This window comes from Mchenga conophoros, linkage group LG3 (genome assembly GCF_057382185.1).
Source record: "Mchenga conophoros isolate Kocher_MC1m ecotype Shallow Benthic linkage group LG3, M_conophoros_male_GT1.1, whole genome shotgun sequence".
NCBI classification, from domain to species: domain Eukaryota; kingdom Metazoa; phylum Chordata; class Actinopteri; order Cichliformes; family Cichlidae; genus Mchenga; species Mchenga conophoros.
This window is the reverse complement of record NC_140528.1, coordinates 32,200,982-32,223,745: the sequence shown is the minus strand read 5'-3', so window position 1 is coordinate 32,223,745 and position 22,764 is coordinate 32,200,982. Positions and strand designations below refer to the sequence as shown.

Below are 22,764 nucleotides of genomic sequence, written 5' to 3'. Positions count from 1 at the left end.
CTCCAGTGAATCTTCTTTTAGAGACAAACAGGACTCGACTGCAGCTCTGCTGCTGCTCTCTCACACTTTCACTTCTGCAAAATGACGTTGAGCTTCTTGTTTTTCAGGTGTTGCTCCGCCTCTTCCTGCCTCTCCCTTTACAGGAATCAGCCGGTCTGTACTCAGTGACTGTGTGCAGCGGGTGGGAGGAGTGAGGAGTGGTGTGTGGGTAAAGTTCAAACAGTAATGATGGCCTCAGGTGATCAGGAGAAACTCACCTGGATTTCCTTTTTCCACAGCAGACTGAGAGCTTCAGGTGGACCCTGAAGGAGGTCTCAGACACAAGTGGTAAAAGTACATACAGTCTGTACTGAAGTAGAAGTACTACTGTTAAAAATACTCCAAGTACTGTTTCAACTTCTTTACTCAAGTAAAAGTAAAAAGTACTGGCTGTGAAATGAGAGTAAAAAGAGCTGATTGAAGAACATTTCTAACACGTGTTTATACAAAGCTAACTGAACCATGTGCTGCATCAACGTGATAATAAAATAATATTATTCACTTTGTTTCTGTCTAAATTTGAATTCTAATAAATATTTTAGCTTGAAATAAGTGAAAAAAATCTGCCAATGGAACAAGTTAAAATTCTCTATTTTTTCTCTGGTTTCAAGATTCACTGTCTTGAAAAAAGTTCATATCCGGTGGCGGACGCCCTGAGACATCAGTGCGTTGGTGGTTCTTTGTGTCAGGGGATGGGCGTCCAGGTACACACAGGCTCACTCCTTGGTGGGTGCTTATCGGGGCCTGGAGCCTGGGGCTCGCTCGGGCCTCTCGGCCTGGGACTCTGTCACTCAGGCACAGCTGGCTGCCGGCAGAGCTCACGGGCGCGTCACTGCAACCCCCCCTGGCTTCTGCTCCGCGGCTGCTGAGTGAACCCTCATCTGGGACTCTCCTCAGCTCTTTCTTTTTTTTTTTTTTATCTCCTCCATACCTGCTTCATGCCCTGAAGGACGGGGCTGTGGCCCCCCCACACCCTCTAGCAGATCATTACATGAAGGAACCTTTTAAAAACAAGCGCGTCCATGCTCACAGGTGTACACACGGGTGATCGCACCCACAAACTACACCCTTTTTGGCTCCTACCTCAAAGCACACGTGTGTTCTGTTGATCTTATGTGCTTCACAATAATGTTTAACATTTAGTATTAACTGTTATATTCCCATATATCATTGTGATGTTGTTTATTCTATTGCTCTTGTTCTCTGGATTCAAATATTGGGGATGGAAAATGGACTATTTTTCCTTTTAATTTTTTTTTAGGTAGAAATTCTGAAATTACACGAACCTGCTCTCAACTCAGGCATTTTAGACTAAACCAACTTCAGAATTCTCAAAAGAACCTCAAACCTATTTTCAGCTCTGGAGACCAGAGTCACTGAATAGGAGACTTGGATTTGCACCCTTTAAAAACGTGTAGCTAGTGTTAGTGTGTTTATTTAGGAATCACAAGCCAAAACACTTTATTTATGACTATTGTTTTTTAATGCATTGGATGATTAAAAAATCGGCGTGTACATGGATCTCTTCCATTCAGAAATCCACATGGCTGCAGCCAACTTCCCAGGAGAGAGTAACCTGTCCTAGCAGTTTTATATCAGGACCAGTTAAAACTGCTGGGGTTGACCTGCTTGTTTTGCAGGCCCTAATTCTTTTATATCGATACGTCTGCAGATTTCTAAGTAATTGTTCAGTAAGTAAAAAACTACAGATTTTACTAATCACAACATTAAACCCAACATTAGCAGGTTCCCATAGCCAGTGCTGGAGAAAGGTAGGTTAGGCCCAATCAGCTCTTACTGGCTAAGTAAAACAGAGACATTTAAAAAAGCAATCAGAGTTAATGAACCATCAAACCACCGAGATCACTGGATTAAAGTTAGGCGACTTTGGCAATATCAGCTGCTGAGTGAGCGACCTGAAAAATCTGTTTAGTAAACATTACAGTCGTTTGAGTCCCGCTCGTCTAAATCGCCATCAGAAAATTAACAAAGCGTACAGAAAATGAGGAAAATCCGACGTTAATTCTGAAAAACCAACTATCTTCAGTCATTTAGTTAGACTCAGTCAATCTGGTCTGAACAGAGGAAGTGATGATTACAACAGGCAGATAAGGAGAACATGTGGTACATGCAGCTAGGAGCCGTGGTTTCCTGAGTAAAGGTTAATGTTTGATGAAAACAGGTCACTTTCCTCTCTTACAGACACGACATGAAGCTTCAGCTCTGTGAGTCAGTCCAGATTACAGGACAGAGAAACGCAGAGTTAAACTTCTAAATTTTAAAGAGTTTATGCAATTGAAACAGTTTTCTGTCATTTGCTGTATCTTCATACACTCGAGTTACATATGAGGTGCTTACAGGAAATACACTACTTGATTTGTGTCCAAACACACAAACAAATATCAGATACAACCAGCCTTAGATAAACAAAAGAAGTAGTGATCACTTCTTCTCACCAAGGAAAACAAAACCAACAGATCTGAACAGATTTCATGTGAGAGAAACTATCAGCGAGAGCTTCCAGCTGCTGAAAATAGGCTCTTTACCTTTGACCTTTAGTGTGTGTTGGAGCTGTGATAAAGAATTGAAGAAGGGAGGGTTTGACTCACCGAGGAGCAGAGCGACAGATGAAGTCGGCATGTTGTCATGTTGGAGACCGACAGCAGAGTGATACCTTCAGCTTCACCACTTCCCTGTTAACATCATCAGCTCGTCACGCTGCTGCTTCTCCACAAGGACGAGCTGTTTCTAATACACTCGTCTTCATCAGAATCAGAGAAACTTTATTGATCTCAGAGGGAAACTGAGTTATCATAGCAGCAAATATACAAGAAACAACATATAAAATGAGTGTAGAAACAGAGATATGATAACAAAACTATTAAGATAAACAGATGAATACAGAGACATGGGACTAAATATAAATATACATATGAACGTGGAAAGACAAGCATACAGTCCTGAGTGGACATAAATTATATGTGCAGTTTGCTAATACTGCAGTTTATGCAGTCTATGAACAGCTCAATGCTCCTTCTGAGAACAGGAAATAACAAAGAGAATACAACTTTATTTATATAGCACATTTAAAACCAGCAGTACCCCAAAGTGTTTTACAGTAATACGATCATTTATAGGAGGGAAACATTAAAAGCCAATAAATACACCAACAGGTGGAGCGCACTAATTAGCTGCAGTGCAGTGAAAATATGTAAAAGAAAATACAAACACAACTCGACTAGGAGATTATTTAACAATAAAATAAAATAATTAAAACTACATAAAAGAACATTTACAGGATACAGACAATAACTAGGGAAGGCTTTTTATTAAATTATGACCCCTGTGACTTTACCTGTAAGCTTCTCACTGGGAAGCTGCAGTTTCAGATCGCTATGAAAGTCCCGTGACCGACTGTCACTGCAAGGCTGCTGAGCTTGAACAACTGCCTTTACAAACCCAGTTACACAAGATCTGGGGGCCTTCGTAAAATGTAAATAACAACAGAAAGAACTGTTTCGCAAATCTCAGATTTCATTTTTTATTCACAATAGTATGCAGAAGTCGTTTAGAAAAAGACCGAGGTTGTGATCAGGAAGATTTTTCATTTCATGAAGTTTCTGCATCTATAACCAGAAATGGTGGAATTATGTAAAAACATACAGAAAAATGTGTCAGTGCTTCTTTAATTACCTTATTAAGCAGAGAAGACATCAGATCATCTTTTTTTAATGGAGTGTTCGCCCAGGGTGCCAAACAGGCTAGCCTCTGCGAAAAAATGTGTACATTTTCAAGGGGTATGAAGACTTTTTCAAGCCGTCCTAATCCCACAGATGATCTTCTGTAAGGGAAGTGAGTCTGGAATCAATGAGGCAACTAGAAAAATTTGCATTTCCTGCGAAAATGCAGTGTGGATGCTTTAAAGCTGAAGCTGTCTGCTGAAAAAAGCTGAAAAAGTTGAAAAAAAAATGCTACCCTGAGCAGGATTCGAACCTGGCCGTTCTAGTCTACTCATCTCACTGCGCCAAACTCTTTCTCACAAAAAAGAGGTGGAGAGACTGACAATTCTGCTGAAATGAGCAGAAGCTGCAGAGAATTGAGGTGAAAAGAGGTGAAAAGGCTAAAACTTTGCAGAAAAGAGATGAATCAGCAGAATTTGTGCTCAAAAGAGTTTTTTTCTGAAAACAGCTGAGATTTATGCTAATAAGAGGTGAAAAGGCTGAAAATTTTGCAGAAGAGGTGAATAAGCAGAATTTGAGCAGAAAAGAGGTGAAAATTCTGAAAATTTTGCTGAAAAGAGTTCAATCAGCAGAATTTCTGCTGAAAAGAGGTGAATGAGCAGAATTCTGCTGAAGAGGTTTTTGCTGAAAACAGCTGTAAAAGCTGGGATTTGTGCTGAAAAGTGGTGAAAAAACTGAAAATTCTGCTGAAAAGGGATGAAAAAGCTGAAATTTGTGTTGAAAAGAGTTAAAAAAGTTTAACTGTTAACTGAAAGAAATGTTGCCACAAGCGGGATTTGAACACCGGCCTCCCAGTCTGAGAACGGATGCTCATCTCACTGAGCTAAAACACAGCTCAGCCCGGCGAGCAGAAATAAGTGACCACATTGATAATGTGTTCCATTCATTTCAATGGGCAAAAATATTGCAAAAAAAATTCAATATTTCAAAAAGTATAGAAGTTATGAGCACCAAAAGATATAGCCGGCATTAGTAAAAAATAGCAGAATAGTTTAAAATTTGAACGGTGAAAATCGGCTGAAAATTGTGGAAGTAGTTAAGTGCCAAAAAGTGTACGGAAGCAACTAGAATAATAAAGTATAAAGATTAAAGAGAAACAGGAACTCAATAGTGTGGATGCTTAAAGCATCCACACAATTAAACACCTGGTTGGTGGCAGAGCCTGTAGTGTGGATGGGATTCACTCTGAGTTCCTGAAGGCTCTCGATGTTGTAGGGCTCACTTGGTTGACAGGCCTTTGCAACGTTGCATATCTGGGGCCCTTGACTCTCAGACTCGGGTAGTGGTCCCTATATTTAAATATTGGGGAGTGAAGGGTGTGCTCAGACTGTAAGGGGATCACACAACCTCAAAGTACAAATTTTGACCGAATTTTTCTTCCTTTCAGCTGATTGGTTAACGTCATGTCAATCACAAATTTAACAATCCAATGAGAGAACAGATAGGTTTGGCTGTTGGAGGGGTGCTTTACTGAGCTTCAGGTCCTGGAGGTAGTTCATTCTTATGGTTCTTATGGGCTAAAATTGTTGGTTCTTCAGCCTAATTATTATTAGGCTGGTAACAATAATAATTATTGTTATTAATATTTTTCTTTTCTTTCTTTTAAAAAACAAAAACAAAAAAACTCAAATCTTTTTTTGCACACACACCAATTTGCATCTATAGATGCACAAACACAAATGTTTTAGATATTTTGGTTTACAAGGTTACAAAACTCAGTTCACAACTAGTCGGTCAGATTTACAAGTACAAAATATTTATGACCACAATTTGAGCCCATAGATGTGTGTGGAGAATCAGTTTGTGTTGAACATGTTTCACCTTCACGAATCCTCACAGTCAAGGGAGGAGGAGACAGGGAGGCCAATGAGAGACAAGGAGGAAACTGAAAAGAAGAAAATAAAGAAGAGTGAAATAAATGAGACAAGGAGAGACTAGGCAACGAAGGAGGAGTGAAGGATGAAGGAAACTTTGAGACAAGAAGATAGAGGCAACATAGGAGGAGGCAGGAGATAAAGTGAAAGAAGAGAAGGGTAAAAAGAGTAAAGAAGCGATGAAGGAGACATACATAGAGGAGGAAGGAACAATGAGACTGGAGAAGTAAGAATGTGAGAGTGGGGAAGACATGGTGGAAGGAGGGAGGAGACAAGGAGGCAAGATGAAAGGAGACACATAAAGGGAACAGAAATAAAGAAAGTTAATTATGGACAATTTATGCCTTTATTTTCAATCATGTGACTCCGACGCCCTCTGCTGGTCAGTGCTAACGTCACACAGCTCACAGAAGAAACATTTCCCTTTGTTTGCACTCAGGTTTACTTCTGCTGATGTCATCACTCATCTCTGTGTCTGATAGAAGAGACAGGTTACTGTTAATGTTTGTCTGACTGACACAATAAAGCCTAAACATTTATTCTTTACTTTAGTCACTTTGAATCAATAACCAGGATCCATTTACCTGACTTTACCTGTTTAAACTCATTTGTGCCTTTAATGCTACATGGAATATACAAAGGAGCACGAGGAAGATGAGGAGAGGACTGAACAGCGCTTGCCTTGCCTGAAGATCATTACCTCTCCTCACCAGCAAGTCTGCAGCTCTGACCTCAGTTTCCATCATTCATTTTCCATTTGATCTTCTTCTTTTGTGGTGTCTGTAGGCCCCAAAGACCTGGGCCTTCGCATGATGTGCCCAGTCACGCCACCCAGGTCTCACTGTCATTGTCCACATGAGCTCTAAAGTCTCCAAAGATTCACTGGATGAAGAACCCTTGAGTACCCCACCCAGTTACCCCCAACAGACTGGCTGCTCTCAACTGTTGTTTGGTGCATAAATACAAACCACAGTCAGGATTTGTTCACTTTCTAAAGATGAATTCATTTGTTCATGATTCTCTGGACCTCTGTGGTTAGTCCACATACAGGTACGCCCAGCCTACCTTCGTTCTCACCTGTGTGGCGACGTCAGTGTTGTTGTGTATGTATGAGTGAAGGACTGAGTTTGAGTTTCTGAACTCAGATTATTTGTATTTTTTTTTTTACTGAGAATGTTTAGAGACAGTCTGAATGTCTGAGAACAAAATGCTTTTGTTCATTTGTCCATTTTTGAAATTGAGGTGCTGCGATAGTCCAAAGCCGAGACCCTAACATTGAATGAAATGTGTTGGTGGGATTTCAGAGAGCTGTGCATAACGTACATAAACGTCAGTGAGCTGAAGCAGCACTGTGAAGAAGATCACGTTTTTCAGTAGTCTTGAGATCAATGTCTCATGGAGGCTTCACCTGTTCACCTGTAATGACCTACGCCTGTATTCACACCTCTGCTCGTGTGATGACTCACATGATCAATATTCGGTCAATGACCTTCAGGACAGAGGTTAGTGTCACAGTTTCAATGTAGAAACAGACACAGTTACTCTTAATGACCTCTTTGCAGATATAAATATTTAGTTCTCTTCCTCTGGTTCTGTTTTTATCTCACATTTACATCACCTGTCAGAGAACAGGTAAACGTGTACTTGTTAAACAGCTTCTAGTTGGCCACCTTAGATTGTCTCAGGTGTAATCAGCTAAATCAGCTGCTTCACCCAGAAGAACTGATGTACTGTCTGATAGACTTCATACTTCTGTGTTTCTTTCATAGAAGTTGAACCAAAACCAGAACGGCCAGAAAAACCACAGCAGCCATGACTGTGATGATGAAGGAGGAGGAAGAAGAAAGAGCTGGAGGAGGAGAATAGGTGGTGTGAGTGTTTGTTGTTGTAACGGAGGCTGTGGTTGGAGGACCTGCAGGAGACATGATAAAGCTAAGTTCAGTCAGTTTATGATCAGTTCAGCAGATTGTCTTTATACAGGAAGTGATGTCAGTGTTATGACCTTTGACCCTCAGAAAACTCTGAGGAGATGATCCAAATTCATCTGTAGAGACCTTCATCAGACTGCTGCACATTAATCATGATGCTGTTTTGGTTAGTTGTCCATTAAAGTAGAAATAAGCAGTGACTATGCCACCAGTTTTGTCTTTGCAGCGTAGAGTGACATCACTTCCTGTCTTTTCAGGAAGTGTCAGGATCCTTTCTTTATATAAAAATTAAAACAGCGTGCTGTTATTCTGATGATTAAATGAACGTGTCATGAGGGCCAGAACTGAGCAGAACCCTGGAGGAGAAGCAGGGTTTAACAACATTTATTGGTCTAGCACAGGTTAACACTTGGCAGTAGCAGAAAACAGCCACACAGAATGTAACAGTGACTTGGCGTGAGAAACCTGGTAACGTGGTTGTGGACCAAAAGGGCAAATTGGGCTGGAAGGGTAACTGGAGCGTGACAGCTTAGGTCTAGCTGTCAGGAGAACGGAGTTAGAAGAAGGGGAAACACTGGAGAGGGTAAGTTTAGCTGTATTTATAGCTCACTGGGAGTTGGAGTGAAAAACGCTTTGAGGGAGGGGCAGTGTGAGTCCAGGTGAGTTGGATGGTGTGAGCTGGCTGATCTACGTTCCACAGGTTTGGATGGAGCGGGATGGCAGGCCGGTGAGGCACGGAGAGATTTCCAGAGTGAAGGTAAGTTGTTCGAGGTCCAAGGGATGAGCTTAAGGTAGAGTAAGAGACGTGGAAAACTAAGGCACACGAGAACAGGGGACATAAAAGCCAGCTCCAACATGGAGTAGCTGACTAACTGGTGGAGAAGGAACGTCAGTGTGAGGCTTAAATATCTCCAGCCTGATTGCCAAAAATCAGCTCCAGGTGAGTGGAGCAGATGAAGAGATTATGGGCCTGCTTGGGGCGGATATGAAAGAGGTTCAAGAACCTGGTGGAAATTTGCAGCCACTCACCTCGATTGTAACGGAATGACACACCAGTAAACTCCACTGATTTGTTGTTTGTTTGAGTTGATGCTCCCCACTGACGGGACAGGTGAGGCTCACGTCTGGTTCTCAGCTGCTCTGGTTCGTGCTCTGCTGGGATTGGCTGATGCTCAGTGGGAGGGGCTTCAGAGACCTCTCAGGGTCAGAGGTCACATCAGAGTCTTCCCTCGTGGGCAGAGCCAGGTCAGTAGCACCTGTCAGGTGTGTATGTTTACCTGCCACAGGTGAGTCGTCACGTGCTCATCGTCGTCTTTAAACTTTATTTTATCTTTAAAAATTTAAGATCGGGTCATGTTTTTATTCCTGAGGCTTTAACTGTGAAAGGGCACATCCTGTTTACATCCTGGTAACAGCTCCGTCTGCTCACACTTTACTGCTGAACTGGTTTGGGGGCGTGGCGTCAAACTGAGGGTTTTCTTCATATTTACAGTCGGTGTGAAAACGTCAGAAGGTTTGAGTGAAAAGAGAGAAACAGATGTTTGTGAGGATTCACGTTGTGGATATCTGAGGTTATCAGAGTGTCAGGAAGGGAAACCTGAAGAAAGTCAAAGAGCCGCCCAGCACAGAACAAGCCTGTCAGAGCAAAGACTTCAAAGACTCTACAGGCTGCACAGGGACGCACTGTGAGCTCACAGAGCTCCACGTCTGCAGACACCTTCAGCCACACTGCTGAGGACGAAGACCTGCAGACTGAAACGTCCTGTGGTCAGAGGAGGTGAAACGAGAAGAAGATGCAGCTACAACCCAAAGAACAGCGTCCACACAGTGAAGCACGGTGGGGACGCTGTGGGGGGGCCACCACAGAGAGAAACAGGCGTCCTGCAGGACGTTTCCACAGGGCCAAGCCGTGACTCTGCAGAGACATAACCTCTGTGTCTGTCTCAGGTGTGTGACGGGGACGCTGATGACTTCCTCCTCCACTTCCTGTTGTGTCTGTGCAGCAGCGATGTCATGATTCGGCCGCTCAGCCTCACCTGCAGGAAACACACCAACCAGAGACCAGAAGGTAACCCCACCCTCACCACCCTGACCAACCCTGACTGCAACCTTCAGAGTCGTGTGTGTGTTTCAGAGGTGAGGAGGTTCACTCGAGGAGACAGAGAGTTCCTGACCAGACTGGCTCCTCCCCTTCAGCTCACCTGTCTGCACCTCCACCCTGACTGAGCTCCACCTGCTTCGTTCTGACTTCATCTGTTCTACGTGTTCGTACAAATAAAACTTTATTGTTCCTCCTCCTGTCACATGGTATCTCACCTTCACTGACCCTAACGCTGGTGATCAGGGTCAGAGGTCACACGAAGCTCTCTGGGTTTAACCTCACACGAAAGGGGCGTCGCTGTCATCATCACAAAGGGGCCTATAACAGGTCATGTGACCCTTCTACAGGAAGTGATCCCTGTGAGTGGCGCCCACATCAGAGACGTTCTCAGATGGTGATTCATCAAACCTGCACCAGTAAAATCTGACAGTAGAAGGATGATGAGTGAAACTGGTTAATCTGGTGTTTGTGGCACAGAAGGTTTGACCTCCACTGTGTGACACGGGTCAGACTCCAGCTGGGCCTGCCGCTCTCAGCCTCACTCTGAGGAAGCCCACAGTCTGTCACAGTGGAAACTACACCGGGGGACCCCATCCTTGGGGTGGACCCATTTTTGTTGTAGCGTGTTTTGGGGTTTAAAAGCCACAGAGACGCGGTGCTTAGGAAAAATGCATTTCAGCTGTGCTGATGCTCCTGACACGTATAAGACTGGGGAAACCTGCATTCAGCTGGACCTGAAAAACACTATGTCCAGATAAACACAATCAACTTTTGGAGAAAAATAAAAGATTCTTCATCAGACTAACAACTAAAAACATGACACTTACCTTAACAGTATGGGCTACATCAAATATATTCAAGACCGACAACAACACTTCTCACTGCTGCTAATTTTAACAAAACTAAACAAAAAGTAGAAAAAGGCAATTCACCAAGTCTTGAAAAGTAAAACTGAAAAATAGAAACACAGAATAAAATAAAACATCCATCCAGATCTTTACCACCAACAACATAAAATCTACCTTAATTAAATGGCCTAATTCTCCAATAAATGAGCAATAATAAAGTAAGAAAAAATAAGACATTCAATTTATGGACGCTCAAATTAACAGAGCGACATTAAACGCACCTCATTGCCTGCCGTAGCGTTCTTCGCAGCTGCACTTCACCTCAAAGGTCGGTTAATACATCGGATTGAACTTAACCAAAGTCCAATTAAAGGAAAATAAATGTTTCTAACAAATACAATGAAGAAGATTAAAATAATTCACTGTCAGTTACTGTCGCTGTGAGTTTGACGAGGTCAGCTGCTTCATTTGGTTCTGCCTAAAGTTCTCTCAGTGATCCAGTGTTTATATGATAAGATACGTGTTTAATGCAGAAAGTTGGAATTACAAGTTGGTAAGAAGCTTTTTAACAAAGGTTTGATTTAAGCTTTAAGTTCAAAGGTGAAAGAAATTTCACCTTTGATGAAGGAAGATCAAGGCTAACAAGGACATGGGTCAAAGGTCAAAATAAGGTAAGGTGAGAAAATATAATAGATATATATAATCAATCAATAAGGTGAAAATATCAGATAAAAGGGTTTATTTGGTTATAAGGAATAAAGAGGTCAAAGGTCAAAACAAGAGTACTGTTAAATTAAAATTAAAGGGTCAAAGGTCAGATTAAACAGGTTACACAGAAAGGATCGGCAAAACTTAAACAAGGATAAAGAAATAATACATTAAACAAGGAAATAAATTAAAAGTCTGAGTTAATGAGAAATTAAACGTTTAAATCAGGTGTCGCGAAATCAGTTTTACCCCGGTTCTTTTTATTCCTCGAGCATCCAGAGATGGCACCGGACTCAGTAGTCATTTTCACAAAATCTTTATTCATCTTTATTCATCTTTAAGCATGCACTTCTAGAAGGGAAGATGAGGCCGGTGTCCCTCTGCAAAAATCTTCACTCCTTTGTTCGTTACGGTCAGCTTTATAGAAGCGACCCCATCATAAAACCAGCAGGGGAAGAAGGTGACCTGTAGCGTCACTGCTTCCCAGTTGGAGACAATTTCCCACTCCCACTTCCACACTTTATTTTCTTTGTTTTCATCATTTTCTTTTCTCTCTTTTTTTTTCACCCCACATTAACCTGTTAACTCACTCCTCCAACCTCATTTCCTTTCAGCCCAACAGCTCTCATACAGTCAGCAATCAAATTCTCCATTCATCCTTGAGTACTTGATCACTTTAAATGTCACTATTAATTTTATCAATTTATTTATCATTAGTCTAACACTGATCCACTCTTTAATTTGCTTTATTTACTTTAGTTCATTTTCTCATATTTGATCACTACAATTTCTTAATTATTAACTCTTATTATTTCACAGAAAATCAACTAATCTACTTTGTCTCCCTCTTTATGATCAAGGAATTCACACACACTCACAGGCTGGTCACTTGCCCCCACCTTTTCTTTCTCTCTCACACACACTCACACTTTACTCTTCGTTCGTCCCACCTGTGAACCCGCCCCCTCGAGGCTGGCTCACACACACTTCATGCTTCTCGCAGTCCCATTCAAACTTTCTGCGAGACACTTCTGCTGATTCAGGACAACGCCCCAAGCGGCACACAGAGTGGGTGCCGTCCGCTCGTGCACCTCACGAATTGTTCAAAACTTGCGCCACGGACTTGATACCGCGGTTTCTCTTCCCCGAAAAAATATAAAACCAAATTAAACCCCCCAATTGACTTCACAGCTTGCAACAATTCGCGACACGGCCTCCTGCCGCGATTTCTGCACACCACAAACACACACTTTTAGACACGAATTCTTTTATTACTTTAATTGACTCCCGTACTTCAGACGAGACGCCGACTCTAACGGCGCTTTCACACACACTACACCGTCCTCCTTCTGCATCAGGCACTGGTTCAACTCAGCTCGGAATCTAACTGGCGAAAGCAACCAATCCTGCTTTTATGCATACTTCAGACTGTGACAGGGACCTCTCCCCGACTTAGTTATTTAAGGAGCCACGAATCCCCAGGTCACCACCCTGGATCTCCTGCCTTCAGGTCCTAGCCCCGCGTCCGAGACTAGGTGGGGTAACCAAACCCGTGACACGCGCAGCCCGTAGCTGGCGACGAGGCCTCTCAGCCCCGCTTTCTAACTAATAATAACACACGTTTCCTGCTTTAACGCACGGGGACGGATCACACACCGCCACTTTTTTTCCTAATGACTAGGATGGATGAAACACCGATTCTATTAATCCGTAACAAACGTCTCCTGCTTTAACGCACCGAGATATCCTTACGGGGCGCTAAACATCAACTTGGAGTTCTTAAAAAAAAGTCTCTTGCTTTAGTCGCACTGAGGCGGTCACTAGCCGCCTTTTCTACTGAGTGAATTTACACTGGGATACGTTCAACTTAGCGAACAGATAATTTAGGCTTTAAACAATATGCACGGGCCCGGCCTCGGATAAAGCGGATGAAGATGGATGGATGGATGGACAATATGCACGGTTCGAAAATAAACAGGTCGTGCTTACCTTTTAATCATGTGAGCTAGCTCTCTGTTCGCCTCGTTTCACGATCTCAGCTCTGCCAATTCATCTCTGAGCCTCGAGCGAATCCCGGGTTTCGGCACCAAAACTGTTGAGAAATCAGTTTTACCCCGGTTCTTTTTATTCCTCGAGTATCCAGAGATGGCACCGGACTCAGTAGTCATTTTCACAAAACTTTATTCATCTTCATTTATCTTTACTCTTCTTCATTTAAGCATGCACTTCTAGAAGGGAAGATGAGGCCGGTGTCCCTCTGAAAAATCTTCACCCCTTTGTTAGTTACAGCCAGCTTTATAGAAGTGACCCCATCATAAAACCCCCTACGGTGTGCTGCAAACTCTGTCTGTGTCTATGTGCACGAGCACGTGAATGCCTACATGTGCACGTTCCCACGTGTCTATGTGAGTGCTCGTGAGTGAGTGTGTGCGCATACCTGTGTGTATGTGTGAGTGCACATGAGTGAGTGTGCGTGTGGATGTGTGTGCGTGACAGTTAAAACACTGTGGGTGTAGATGACTCCCTAGGGGTCATAAAACTCCCCCCACAGTTACAAATGTTAACACCCCCACCTTAAGACATCCTCTGGGGAATTTCCACTCAGTGGGGGAGAAGCCTTCCAAAATCTACTCCTAACTTCACAAGAGAGTGAGGCCTTTATTACTTTACAAACAGTGTCCCTACAATAATTCTACATTCTATGATAACATATTTCTAAACTCTAAAATAAGCTAAACATTCCTACATAGGTTAAGAGTTAAATTTTAAGCTTTTCTTAGTTAAACTAAATAAAATAATCAGAATAAACGATTGGAGGAAAAAAGCAAAGATGTTGTGATCAAATAGTTTGTACGGCAGAAAGAAAAACATGTTTCAGTAGATTGTATGTTGGAAACCACAGTAGACACAGTAGACTCAAATCATTGTTACTGAGGAATTCTGCCTTAAACAGTAAAGTGTTCTTTAACAGTGTGTGTGTGTGTGTGTGTGTGTGTGTGTCTGCAGCTGTTCTTTGTGTTGTTGCTGCATCGTTGCCTCAGGGGGAAAGTTGTGTGTGTGTTATGCAGACTAGCAGAGACTGCAGCTGTCAGCAGCCACACACACTTTCTATTCTTCAAATCAAATCACAGTGAAACATGTTCACTGACAGCTCAGCTTCAGCATCGTCTTCATGCTGTGACTGCAGCCGTTCAACTCTGTTTGTCTTTAACCCAAATCATCACAACATGCAAATATAATCATCAAAATGATGTGACTGGAAGGATGCAGCAGTCTGTGCTCTACCTTTCTCCTCCACACCTGCAGGTGGAGAACATGGATGCATGAATCTCTACAGAGTTCTTTGAATATTATCCGTCTCATCAGTTTTCAGTGAACAAAACTCCTCACAGAGCCAAAATAAGCAGTTTGTATCCAACATAACTCAGCTGGACTCTGATGCTCCGTATAACAGCCACACATGAGTCTGGATTCACTCAAAGCATTGAACAAACTTTATTGGAAATGAAGCTTTTGGACATTTATTCTCTGATATTTGCTCTTCAGCTCGAGTCTCCATCAGTGGGAACATTTCCTGATTCAACTTTTCTTCTGTTCAAATCAAACTCCATGAGAATCAAAGTGTGAATCAGAGTCCTGATGATCAGATTCTATAGAAACATGGAGACTGTAGAGGATTTACACTCAATATGTTCATTTGTTCCCTTCAATCAGAATCAGAATAGAAATCAAGCAATTCTTCCAATGAAAGGGATCGATTAATGTTATTGACAGGACAGATGATCAGAGGTGCAGAGTTTTTACCACCCTGATTCATACAGGGATTGAAGAATGGGTGGAGTCTGTGAGTGAAGGAGCAGCCAGTAAAGGAGTAGATCAGAGCTGCAGCACCTACATCATAAAAGGAGACCAGACCCTCCTCATAATCCACAAACACCCCCACCTTCTCAGGACCAGGATGAAGACAGAGATCAACTGGAGAGGAAGCACAAGCTTTGTACTCATTTCCATTTCTCAGCATCACAGTCCAGAAACCATCCTGAGGACTCAGTGTGATGCTTCCCTTCCTGTTGATCGACTCTGTGGCCACTCCTAAATCCCAGTCAGTCTTTCCTTTAACCTGAACCTCAAAGTAAAATCTCCCTGAAGAGAAACTCTGCTCTCCTAAAACACAAGGACACAGAGAAAATCTCTCTGGGTTGTCTGGAAGATTCTTCCTCACATCACTATGATAAACTTGTTTTCCATCATCAGACAGGATGAGTTCAGGATGAGCTGTATCAGGATCCAGAGTCACATCCACCTCATGCTGCTGCACCCTCTGCAGCTCAGCCTCAAACAGCTTCTTCTTCATGAGTTTCCTGATTGTCTCCTCCAGCTGAGCCACAGCTCTCCCCACAGTCCCCTCATATGATGGTGGATGAACTCTGACCTCTGTCCAGTCCTTGCTGGGTGGAGCTTTCAGGGAGGAGAAGCTTTGGAGGAGGTGGAGGTGGTCTTCAGAGCGTGAGAGCTGCTCCACCTCAGAGCTTCTCTCCATCAGCTCAGAGATTTCCTGTTCCAGATGTTTGATGAGACCTTCAGCCTGTTTCTCTGTAGCTTCCTGTTTGTCTTCGATCTCCTTCATGAGCTCCTTCAGGCGTCTCTCAACAGACTCCATCAGAGCCGTGAGGACCTGAACACCTTCTGCTTTCTGTCTGTCTGCAGCATCTTTACTCATCTTCACCGACTCTGTGATCTCCTGAATCTTCAGTCGTCTCTTCTGGATCATCTGCTGAATCTCAGCCTCTGTCTTCTCCAGCTCTGCCTTCTTTCCTTCATATTCTTCTCTCAGAGGAACAAACTCGTGGTTCTTGTGGTCTAAAACAGGGCAGAGCACGCAGACACATGTCTGGTCGGTCTTACAGAACAGCTGCAGAAGGTTATCGTGCTTCGTGCACATCCTGCCTTCCAGGTTCTCCACAGCATCAACCAGCTGATGTCTTTTCAGACCTTTCAGTGTCAGATGAGGCTCCAGGTGAGTCTGACAGTAGGAGGTCTGACACACCAGGCAGGACTTCAGGGCCTTCAGTCTGGTTCCAGTGCAGACGTCACAGGGAACTTCTCCTGGTTTGGCAGCTTGTTGCTCTGAGCTGCTGCTGCTGGCTTTCTGCTGAGCTTCACGTCTGAACTGAGCAACCATCTCAGAGAACAAAGTGTTGATCTTCAGCTGAGGTCGAGTGTAGAAAGTCTCTTTACACATGGGACACTGACAGCTCTGATTCATGTCCCAGTGCTGACTGATGCAGGTTTTGCAGAAGTTGTGTCCACATGATGTAGTGACTGGATCAGTGAACACATCCAGACAGATGGAGCACAGAAACTGATCTTCAGATCGCAGATTGCTGGCAGCAGACATGTCTGCACTCTGAGGGAGAAAGAAGAGAAACATTTGATTCAAAATTCACTTTAAATTTCATTTTTACAAAGAGAGAAACAAGCGTCAGTAGTCTGAGGAGCTTGGAGAGAAAAGCGTCTGGACTTCTTTAAGTTTCTTTTCATCACAGAAGCTTCTTCACCTCATCCTCAACACGGACCAAGGAATGAATACTGCACTTTTGGAAGAACTCCCCCCCCCCCCCCCCCCCCCCCTGCAGCCTCTTATCGTCAAAGGGACGGAGGTGGAGAGGGCAAACAGCCACAGATTCCTGGGACTGCAGGTTACATCAGACCTGAGCTGGACTCTCAACACTACAGCAACTGTGAAAAAAGCCCAGCAAAGGCTTTATTTCATTCGGCTGCTCAGGAAAGCTGGCATGAACCACCACCCTCTCACCCAGGCCTGCAGAGGACTGATAGACAGCATCCTCACCGCAGGCATCACTGTCTGGTATGGAAACACTACACAGACAGAGAGGAAGGCTCTGCAAAGAGTCATAAAGTCTGCAGAGAGGATTATGGGAACAACACTTGCATCCATGGACCTGCACATACAAAGCTGCACATACAATCTCAGACACAACAGAGCGGACAGCAGCATCACACACAGAACACGATTCTTCAACAGCTTCTTCCCCACAACTGTCAGACTGACGGCAAACAAAAACACACTGAACACTTAAAATAACACAGCACTACTTAACCTCACTTTGAATGTATCATCGGTTCACTGACCATCGGGCAATACGCTCACAACAGACTTGTGAAACAGATCTGTGGAACAAATGTGCAACACTGTGAGTGCGATAAGAGGTAGAGAACTACACACTCTCTGTACATTTTCTTCTTTTTCTTTGTATATAGAAAATAGTACGACTACCCTACTCCGGACTTCATTTCTATCCTCCTGCTTTTTCTGTCTTTATATTGTTAAAGTGTGATTTGACTTGGAAAGCTCTGCACAAGTATTCCACTGTGCATGGACTGTTGGTCCTGTGTGCAAATGTCAAAATAAAAATCTTGAACCTTCAGTTGTCAGAGTAACTGGTGGAGACCCAGCAACACACTCAGACACAAACTGGTTCATCTGAAACACAAACTGAACAACGTCGTGTCTGCTGTACAGTGCAGCGTCCAGATGAACAGGATCAACAGGATGAACATCTTTTTAACAGTCGTTACAAAGATGTGAAGTTGTTTGGCTGACACAGACAAACAGTATCCCACATTCTTGATTTTTAGCTCACAAACACGTCTTATAAGGACTTATTGATCCTGAAATGTTGGAGGTTTTAGCTCTTTAAACAGTAAAGTTACAGGAGGATACAGATAATTATCAGGAAAATGTCCTCGGTTTGTTAAAATGATCCCGTCCGATAACACACGAGAACAATAAATGTATAATTTTCTGTTGTAACCCACAAACTGAACGGTCACACTCATCTTTCATGTTGTCACTAAAACATCACTCCTTCCACGTCTAGTTGGTCGTGATGGAGGCGGAGTGCGTTGGGTCCGCTTTCCCTGCCCAGCCGATGTTCCTGACCCAGGGAAACAGATCCTGTTGGGGATCCCTACCTTGGCACAACACCTGCCATGGTCTTTGCACACTCACCACAGTAAATGCATCATGTTGTCAGCTTTACAGTATCATAGTCAGAGAAACTGGTCAGGCCGCTCTCTCTCCACAGAGCTTTTCTTCAAATTTTTTATTTCTCTCTCGCTTTTGCAACTTTGTACTTTTGTGTTACTCGCAGCAACAACTCCACCTCATTGTTAGTCCATTTTAAAACTCGGTGCTTTTCCTCCACCTCTGCTGCGACGTTTCAAACAGCCGGAAAGTGAATCAGCGGCAGACAGAAATGAGACCGGTCGAATCGTCTTGCGTTTCACGCATGCGCAGGACTGGAACGTAAGCGTTTTCAGCCGTCTTAATGTGGACGCACAACTCTGTGAAAACGACTGAAAACACTAGTGTGGACGCGGAGCGCTGTTTTCAAATCTATCCGGGCGAGTGTGGACGTAGCCTAAGTGGCACCATGGAGAAATGAGGTGGCGCTCTAGACCCTGATGAAGTGAACAGAGTGAAGATTTGTGTAGAAGCAGGAAGTGTGATCAGCTGCACTCACCACTGTTGCTGAGAGGAACCTGATGGACTCCAGTGAATCTTCTTTTAGAGACAAACAGGACTCGACTGCAGCTCTGCTGCTGCTCTCTCACACTTTCACTTCTGCAAAATGACGTTGAGCTTCTTGTTTTTCAGGTGTTGCTCCGCCTCTTCCTGCCTCTCCCTTTACAGGAATCAGCCGGTCTGTACTCAGTGACTGTGTGCAGCGGGTGGGAGGAGTGAGGAGTGGTGTGTGGGTAAAGTTCAAACAGTAATGACGGCCTCAGGTGATCAGGAGAAACTCACCTGGATTTCCTTTTTCCACAGCAGACTGAGAGCTTCAGGTGGACCCTGAAGGAGGTCTCAGACACAGGTGGTAAAAGTACACACAGTGTGTACTGAAGTAGAAGTACTACTGTTAAAAATACTCCAAGTACTAATTCAACTTCTTTACTCAAGTAAAAGTAAAAAGTACTGGCTGTGAAATGAGAGTAAAAAGAGCTGATTGAAGAACATTTCTAACACATGTGTTTTGTGGAGCAGGGAAATTATTTTACTGCTATTGTTAAATAATTATTATCATTACCATTGCATTAAGAATATAATTTGCAGCATTGATATTGCATTCAGAGGTTTAACAGTGTGTGTCTTTCAGAAAGATTAAAGTCACAGGCTGACAGGAAACTGCAGGCTTGCAGAGAGTTTGCAGAAGTGAAAGCAGAGTCTTAAGTTATTCTGAGCAGCTGGCTAGACGAGGCTATTTGAATTACTAGGTTATTCAAATTGATCATTGCTTTAACAATGTAACAGATGGCTTTAAGATGGCCTTAACAAATTTCCCACGTGTGGGACTAATAAAGGTTATCTTATCTTATCTTATCTTAAGATGTTTATGCATACAGTTATTATATTAACCTTGTATTCCAGATGCAGTTATAACTATTTTATACATATTGCATATCTGTGCTTATTTTGAGTTGATGTTCAGGTTCAATAAGGGTGTTAAGCTTCACTGGTGAGAGTGTCCAGATGATACATGCTGAGGGAAAACTAGAACATAGAAGGATTGCAATACATGCTTACAAAACACTTATATCAGGTCATTTTATATTAAGCTTCTAGTTGAACAGCGTTGACCAGCCTCATCAGGAATGTTGCTCGTTCACGTCTGCTAAATTTTTAAATCCAAAACTTCAATTATATTGTACGAAATGGTCAGGTGTGACAAAAGCATGTATGCATGATTACAGTTTTTACTGCCACGAGGACTGGACCGGATTCTGGACCGGAGTTTTTCCCATTTTGTGGATAAGCTGTCGGTCCACCGTTTACCTCAGCTGTCAATGCTGGAGCTGAGAAATGTCCACTTTTATTTACTCTCAAACAGGGTGTAAAACTTTGTGCAAGTTAATAAAGCTCACTGCTGACCGAGGACAGCCATGCTGAGGTGAGCTGTCGACGATATGCTAAACTGTTGGTTAGCGTTGGTATTAGACTCTGTTAGACTGTGCCAGCTGCAAACAGCAGCTAACAGAGGCTTTTCCACTTTCCTTGAAGTGGATCCTTCATCATTTGTTTCTATTCATGTGTTTTTGGCAGTTCTAGTAAATTGTAAACTCAGTCAAGAAAATCTAGATAAATGACAGATTTGTGTATGAAATGTTTTTAAGTATAGTTTTTAAAGTACTTCATCTGCAAACAGACTGTTTTTCAATGAGGCCTAATATGTTTCTTATGTTGAAAGCTGATAGAGGACAGGGTTTGATGAATGTCTGTGAGAGATTAGAGATTCAGAACAGAAACGCTAAGGCTGCTAGTGTTTGTCTTCATACCATTTTTCTTGTATCCACTGATATTAGCTAATAAATGTACGGTCTGTACATTTCTTCTGTGTGTGATGATGATTTATTTGTATAAAGAAAAAACTAGCTGTCACAACACAAATCAGTCAAATGTCTGATGTTCTACATATGTATATGTGTTACAGTGCTGCATTTCTGTCCTGACCTTTGACCCCATGCTCAGACTAAAGGTTCACACAGGCTGGTGTGTAAAAACAGCTAACAATGCATTTCTGTGTAAAGCATCATTTGTAGTAAACATTTAATGCCTGTTTCAGTTTTACACAACCTGATGGAAAAGAGAAGGAGAGCAAAGGTCAGTGAAGGGAACGACTGTAGTGCAAATACAGGTGATGTCAGTGAGGATGTGACCCTGCTGCCCTCTGCTAAACAGAGGAGACATTGTTACCCCAATACTGTCAGGCCAACATCAGCAATAAAACAGGGAAGATGTGGGGTTAATGCGCACTAATGTTAAAGAAGATTGTGTCACAGGGTTTTAGAGAAGCATTACATGTTAACTACAGTAGCTCCATAATGAATGAGTAACACGGGAAAAGCTGTCCTGTAAAATTCAAACAAATCAAACAGTTGGAGCTGTTTAGTAAAGGAGCCGCCTACTAATATCATGTAAAATGTTTAAGAATTCAAGAAAATTGCCGTATTTCCTGGACTACAAAGCGCACCTGAATATTAGCCGCACAAGCTAAAATCAGGGGAAAATCCTGTTTTGTACATACATTACCGCACGTGACTAAAAGCCGCAGGTGTTTCAATGTTGACTTATCATATGTAAGAGAATATGCACAAAGGGAATTGTCAGGAAAGAGATGGCTGTTTGGAGACACACCCCTTTTATTAATATTTTGAAAAACAAGTTATGGGTACATATTTGCATAACTTTTTAGGTATATGTACAAGTAGCAGTAATTACAAGTACAAAACATGTACTGTGCTTCATAAATGGGTAACAAATGTAGTACATAACAATAACCTACAGCACACCAGAAAAATAGCTTCGGACTACTGTTATGTATGAACCAAGAATTATTGTGTGCTATGCAAGCCATCGCCAGTAGGGGGCACCACGCCCAGTTATGTGTGTGTGTTACTTCTGTGTTATCCCAATAAAGAAGAAGTCAACTTGTAAACAAACTATTGTGTGTGCAGTCTGACTCGGCATAAGCTCTAATAGTGTATTGACACTACAGTGGAAATATAACAACTACCTTTTAGGCTCAGGTGCAGTGACACGGCTTTAACAAGAAGAAAAGTCAGTCATTCACCTCCATCTTTCTCTTCTTCCTGCGCACTAAAACCACCAAAGTCCTCTTCTCCAGTGTCGGATACGAACAGGCTCAGGGTGGCTTCCTCATCCACTCTCAGCTCCTTTCCTTCGTTGTCACTTTCAAAACCAAAGAAATCCTCGTTGTCAGTGTCAGAGTCGAACACCCTCTGAAGGGCCGTGGCGGTGTCCTCCTCTCCATCATGCAGCAGTCCAGCCCTTCGAAATCCGTTGGTGATCATGGATGTTTTCACACTTTTCCACGCTGTCAGAATCCACCGGTGGAGTTGAGCATAACTTGCTTCTCACAAGTTTATCGCCGCTCATCATCCACGCCTCCTGCTGAACGCGAGGAGGAGGAGGAGGAGGAGGATGGGAGATATGAGTGGTGATGGTGGTTTTTGTTGTTGCTCTTTCTGTTGTTGCAACAGAGATTGGTGTCACAGAACCTGCAGGAGAGATGAAGAAGCTGGTTCAGTCAGTTTATCATCAGCTTAGCAGATTGGCTTTAAACAGGAAGTGATGTCAGTGTTCTGACCTCTGACCCTCAGAAAGCTCTGAGGAGATGATCCAAACTCATCAGTAGAACACCAGTAGAGACCTTCATCAGACTTCATCAGACAGCAGCAGCACACACACACCTGCAACAGGAGGTCAGAGGTCACTGAAGGTCAGAGGGCAGGAAATTGTAATCTGTTCCTGTGTGGTTCTGGAAACATCATTCAAACCTGATCAAGCAGATTTGGTGTAAAATGCTGGAGCTGAATTCAAATGGACTATTTTTCCTTTTAATTTTTTTTTAGGTAGAAATTCTGAAATTACACGAACCTGCTCTCAACTCAGGCATTTTAGACTAAACCAACTTCAGAATTCTC

At 42.9% G+C, this 22,764-nt stretch overlaps 1 protein-coding gene across 1 annotated transcript; it reads right to left on the bottom strand.

Moving 5' to 3' along the window:
* Positions 1 to 14,748: 14,748 nt before the first annotated feature.
* On the bottom strand, positions 14,749 to 16,708 carry LOC146578184 (E3 ubiquitin-protein ligase TRIM21-like). Its single transcript, XM_085268526.1, has one exon. It carries the CDS (start codon positions 16,667 to 16,669, stop codon positions 14,945 to 14,947), a length of 1,725 nt encoding a protein of 574 aa, XP_085124652.1. The 5' UTR covers positions 16,670 to 16,708; the 3' UTR covers positions 14,749 to 14,944.
* Between the last annotated feature and the right edge of the window lie 6,056 nt (positions 16,709 to 22,764).